The sequence below is a fragment of the Phaethon lepturus genome, unplaced genomic scaffold (assembly GCF_000687285.1).
Source record: "Phaethon lepturus isolate BGI_N335 unplaced genomic scaffold, ASM68728v1 scaffold7065, whole genome shotgun sequence".
Lineage (NCBI taxonomy): Eukaryota > Metazoa > Chordata > Aves > Phaethontiformes > Phaethontidae > Phaethon > Phaethon lepturus.
Window position 1 is genome coordinate 38,852 of NW_010538271.1, and position 6,000 is coordinate 44,851.

The window sequence follows — 6,000 nt, forward strand, 5'->3', positions numbered from 1 at the left end:
TCTAAATCTCATTTCCTTTTTTCATAGCGACCTTTTTGTCTCTGGGAGCAAGAAGCTTCCCAAGTTTAATTCGTAACTCTGAGTGCACCATCTAGTTGTTGGCTTTTCACAAATTACCTGCCTTGTCTGCCTGAAGTTTTTCTGTTTATGTAATTGAGATTGCAGTCAGCTGGCAGGGTATGGGAGGCATATTTGTGTCAAACAGGCAGTCTGAAAAGTTTGGTTACAAAGCTCTTTCTGAAGGGCTGGTATAACAATTAATATTTGACAGATGACGTTACTAGCACAATTTAGTCAAATGTCAGGAAAAAAGATGCGGATTTTTTCCCAGTAAAAGCAGTGCATGCTCTTCCTATGCAACCTTCCTGTTATTTCTTTTGATTTTTGTCTCCTCCCCTCCCACCCATGCAGTAGTTGGACTAGACATCCAAGATGAAATGGGAAGGCACGAAGTGGGTCATATTGACAACTCCATGAAGATACCTCTCAATAATGGGGATGGCTGCAGGTTTGAGGGCCATTTCAGTATTAACAAGGTGAGTAGGAATGATAGTGAGTGAGTGTGTGCTGGTTGGGGAAAAGCTGGCAAGATCCATTAGTAAAATGCTCATGAAAATCTGTGTGTCGGTGTCTCTCCTGTAGAGTGTACATTCATGTCCCTAATCAGTGGTGAAGTCTGTCGGTGCTGCAGAACAGTGTGGGCAGAGGTGGCTGTGTAGTTAGACCCACAGAGAATGTGTTAGATCAGGCTTTTTCTTTTTTCTTCAAAACAGGTAATCGAGATAGCATTGCTTAACAGCAGAGAGCAGCGCAGCTCTGTGTTGTAGCCAGTGCTGTCTCTTTCAGTGCAGCAGCCTAACATTTAGGGGATGTATGAACTCCTTACAAATGCCAAATGGCTTCTGTGTTTACTTGTCACGACTTTTGCACCTCCAAAATGTGACTCACTGTGCAGAGGTCTTTGGCAATGTCTCTATCCAAGTGCTCTTTTGTTCAGAGAGCCGCAGAATGACAGGAATGTTCCCTACTAGAGGGTGCCAGCGTAACAGAAGCGGCTCCGTGCTGAGATGTTTGGAATACATGCACGCGGCCTCTGCAGATGCTTTGTCGGGATGCTCCACTTCTGTCTCAAAGAATGAAAATCCAGGCCTGGAGGAGGCTCCTCTCTGGGATGGGTGTGTTCAGAGTTGAATAATCTTGCTATGTAATGCTGGAGATGACTAGCTGGGGTGGGGGAAGCAGTGGTGGGGCCCACTGATGTCCTAAGAAGGGCACACCCTTTATTCATGCCTTCTCATGTACCACAGGCTACAAAATCCTACTTACTTCTTTTCCTCCCAGGTCATGTTAAATCACATCTAAAAATAACAGGCAGAACCTCTTACTGATTCTGTAGCATGGAAAGGATTAGGGACTTAAAAAGAGGATGTTTCTTTCCTCGCCTCTAAGCCACCAAGATTACTAGCAGCCCACTAGCCTACAAAACTGGGAAAGGGCATCTTGAAAGGTAGTTTTTGTTCTGTTAATTCCCAAAGCAGAGAGCTGAAATACTTAGCATTTTTTCTGCTAGATGTGGTATGTTTTGTTCACCAAAGAAACTCAAAAGGGGGTTGCTGTATGTGGCAGTGAGGACCTCCCTTCACTGCTTAATCTGCGAAAGGCCACTAATTGTGTTGACTCATATAGTGGCTGGGACTGCTGTTAGAGGGAGGAGACCTGAGCCAGGACTTCTGGCTCTGAAAACCTGAACCTCTTATGTATGAGCTGGAAGTCCTCGGTCCCATGGCAGAAATTGTACGGGCTTCTGTATGAACTGGTATCTGGAGTGGGACACGACCAGGCTTTGAAACTTGACCAAGGGTTGCACTTGGGTGTTATTCTCAAACCTGAAGAGGGGAAAGAAGGTAACAGTGAGATCATTGTGTGTACTTCTTAACTGCAGAGTCTGCCACCCTGTTTACTGAGCTTGTGTATGACACAGCTTGCGTATGACACAGCTTGTGTCCACACCTGAAAGTGTTCCCGGGAGTGCACTGCTGTTCCTCAAGTCGTTTAAATTAGCTTTCCTGAAAGCACATGGAACCGGCATGTGGCCTCTTGTGGCCCTGCTGGGGAGGTGTCGCTGCAGAGAAGGGCAATGGGCACCAGTTGTATAACCGTCCTCCCACTCTTGTCTTAGGCCGCGTCAGATTGCTCCTCAGTGTTGCCAAAGGGTTTGCAAATCAAGGTGGCTTAATTTCCCAATCTTTTCTTGCTAGGAAAAGATTCTTGCACCTTCCATAACACTGATTGAGCTCAATCTGCTGAAAGGGTTCACAGAGTAGGGCTAGTGACCTGAAAAGTGTGTGTGTGCTAGAGTGGTTCCATCAGAATGACACCAGTGTTCATTTTTTTGTCTTGGAACTAAGTTCTTAGGTGAAATTGGTATTTTTCAGAACTTTGTATCTCCCTCCATTTAAAATATTAAAAATCCTGTAGTTGGAAGGGCTGTTGTCAGGCCTAGAAGCTGAAGATTTTTTTTTTTGTCTTGTTTATATAAAACTCATTCTTACGCACAATCTTCTCAAAAGTAAGTTGCTCATGACCAGTACTACAATAAGAATATATCCACACCTCTCTTGGGTTGTTCTGCAGCAGTAGGCCCATTTACAAATGTGAGATGTGGGCATAAAATGTTAAGCAACTGTTTGTTGCCTGTCAGAAACATGAATCTTATTTTAATGAGGATGAAAGACATAGCCTTAAGTGTTAGGAATCCTTGAAGTTGAGAGTGATCCACTCATCACCTCCTAGTCAGCAGCAGTAGCAATGTGAGGGTGCCAGACTCTTGGGCTGCAGGATGTAACTGATCTCTGGTCTGTATGCAGTATGGTGGTGTTGGTCAAGTGCAGGAAGGTATTTCAGAGCCTTGCTCTGACGTGCCAGAGGTTGTCCACTGCTAAGTAGATACAGCTTGCCAGTATCTATCCATCCAGGATGGATCCAGGCATTTCCGCTTCATATCACAGAGCCTAGCAATGCCTTGAGGGATAAAATGTGAAATCCTGTCTTCCTTGTTTTGACTAATTTTAGGTCCCTGGTAACTTTCACGTGTCAACGCACAGTGCCACTGCGCAGCCTCAGAATCCTGACATGACTCATGTCATCCACAAGCTCTCATTTGGGGACAAGTTACAGGTGAGTTCTCTTCTCTGAAAATTCCCTGGCTCTAGGGGAATGAATGCAATGAGTGTGACTTTAATATTAGACACTTAAGTTTTATGGAAGGGACATGTGGAGAGGACATAAGAAAGGACTGCCTGGGTAAGCAAGCCCACCCCTTGCAGTCGTGCTATGTACACTCAGTCCAGAAGAGTTCGCAAACTGTTTACACGCCACCACTTCAGGAAGGAGCAGCGTTCAGTCATACAGTAACTTCGCTGTTTTCTTCTGAAACTGAAAGTGCTTTTGGAAGACTATGTGGCTATCTTTCTGCAAGGAGTAGAAATGAGGATTTACAGCTTTGCATAATCTATACAGTACTCTTTTCAGTATTAATACAGCAGACAAATCTTGGGCTGAGTTTGCAGAGGAGCAGTGAGTATACTAAGGGAAGGTGTGTGCTTACTACTGTCTTTACCATGGCACCAGTCAAGTTATTTTTAATTCACTTCAGTGTGCTTGTATAGCAGACACCTATTAGTCAAATTTGTTCTATGAAACACAGCTTAGGCTTAGAACTGCCAGTTCCCTGCTGGGAAGAAGCTGAACGTGTGCACTTGCCCTGTGGATAGAGTTTCACCAGGTGTTGCAAGTTATGTAATAATTCCTGATTTCTCAATAAGGACAGATTACAGCATTTCTCTAGCCTACTTCCAAGGAGCTAGCATCATAGGTGGGAGTTATATATGTGCACACCCAGTTTGCGACTCACCCTAAACATTGCTTACCCATAGTCTCTCTGTAATCTTCTTTCCTCAGCACAGACGTCTCATTAGTCTGCTTCTTGTACACCCACTTCCAAAACCCTTTTTCATGCTAACAAGTCTAAGCGTTGCTTTGTAGTCTTCTGACTCTGCTCCCGGCTTCTTTTAGGAAATATCTTGTGTGGGAACGCTGAAATATTAGCATATAAATAAGCTTGGCTTAATGTCTGTAAAGCACACTGAGATTATGAAAAATATTAGGTAAGTGCTAATAGGGAGTTCTGCAGTTTGCGTGGGAAATCGGCACTCTAAGGTAGCGTTCCCATTGTTTTATCATGGAGTCTTTGAGTAATGGAGCTGAAGTGTGAATCAGCATGAATGAGATGAGAAGCCTGGACAGTTGGGGGCAAAGGAGCAAGCATCTTCAGTTCCGGTGGTGAGACACCTGTCTAGCAAACATGTAGTTGGCTGCTGATTGGGACAAGTTCTGATTAGTATTTTCAAAGCTCAAAATAACTACTCATCATCTCCATACACAAGAATGGAGTATGTAGGTGCTGCTGATTCTGTAGGCAAACATGAGTTCAGCAGCACAAATTAAAGAAGGATGTGTTCACTAAACAGTTGCTATGAAGACTCAGCAAATAGTGTAGAGAGTCAGCAAGTACGGAGAGCTTTAAATCAATCCAGATACACTTTGAATATTTTGTTTTGTCTCCACCTGCTTTAATGTAATATATGGTCGTGTCTTAAAGGGGGTGAGGAGCTTCTCATTCGCTTGTGTCATGTGCTGGGAGTTAGTTCTTTGTAGGTTGTTACCAGCTCAGCCTGAGTGATCCACTAAGGTACAGGCTGTGTTCTCCAGAAAAAACAGTGTGTTTGAAATAGACATTTAATTCTCATCAGGCATTGAATGAGCTTCAATTCTTCAGCCGTAGTTCATGCACAGTAGTGGCAGACTTTTTGCAGATTTTTCCCTTGTGTAGATGAGACCGAAATTCAAACCAATGAGGTTCTTGCATGTCAGGTAACCTAGTAAAGACAGAGATGTGAAAAGTAGGAGATTATATGTTTTTAATTGTAGAATTCTCTAAAGTGCTAGATCATGGTGTTGAATAATCCTAGTTCTAACCTTTGTGAGAGGTCTTGTCTTCCCTTGATAGTTGCAAGGTTGGAAGTTATTTTAGCCTGCTGTTGGACTCTGCCTGAGTTATATGTCCAGTTATATGTCTTTGTATGTGTTTGTAGAGGTTAAAGCCTAGGGTGCTGAAGGTCCTGGCAAGCATCTTTTTGATGTCCATGTTGCAGGAGAATGGAGTGTTGGCACTGTTAAACCACTGACTAGCCTCCTGTGCCACTGCTCCAAGCAGTAGATTTGGCCTTGTAGTGCAGCAGTCCTGAGAATGTCTGGCCAAATAGGCTTGCTTAAGTTCTCTGTTGCAAAGCAATTTTGTTGCTGTGGCCAAAAGCTTACTGCCTGTTGAAGTCCCTCCAGGTACTGAACAAGGTACAAACAAGTACGTTCCCCCAAGGAACACACCCGTGTGCTTTGTAGAGCAGAGATTAACTAGCAATCTATGGGCAGTGTGGTGGGCTGACCCGGGCTGGATGCCAGGTGCCCACCAAAGCCACTCTGTCACTGCCCTCCTCAGCTGGACAGGGGAGAGAAAGTACAATGAAAGGCTCATGCGTCAAGATAAGGCCAGGGAGAGATCACTCAGCAATTACTGTCACGGACAAAACAGACTCGACTTGGGGAGATTAGTTAATTTATTGCCAAGCAAATCAAAGTAGAGTAATGAGAAATAAAAACAAATCTTAAAAAAACACCCTCCCCCCACCCCTCCCTTCTTCCCAGGTTTAACTTCACTCCTGATTTTTCTTTCCCTCCTCTCCCTGAGCGGCGCAGTGGGATGGGGAATGGAGGTTGTGGTCAGTTCATCACACCTTGTCTCTGCTGCTCCTTCCTCCTCGGAGGGAGGACTCCTCACCCTCTGCCCTGCTCCAGCCTGGGGTCCCTCCCACAGGAGACAGTTCTCCACGAAATTCTCCAACATGAGTCCTTCCCACTGGCTGCAGTTCTTCGCAAACTGCT

The 6,000-nt window shown here is 44.5% G+C and overlaps 1 protein-coding gene across 1 annotated transcript in view; it reads left to right on the forward strand.

The window, feature by feature from the left end:
* Positions 1 to 6,000, forward strand: part of ERGIC1 (endoplasmic reticulum-golgi intermediate compartment (ERGIC) 1) — a 37,057-nt gene that overhangs the window by 17,559 nt on the left and 13,498 nt on the right. Inside the window, exons 5-6 of the mRNA XM_010286737.1 lie at positions 412 to 536; positions 3,073 to 3,177. Of these exons, the coding sequence (XP_010285039.1) occupies positions 412 to 536; positions 3,073 to 3,177 (230 nt within the window). The remainder of the gene's footprint in view (positions 1 to 411; positions 537 to 3,072; positions 3,178 to 6,000) is intronic.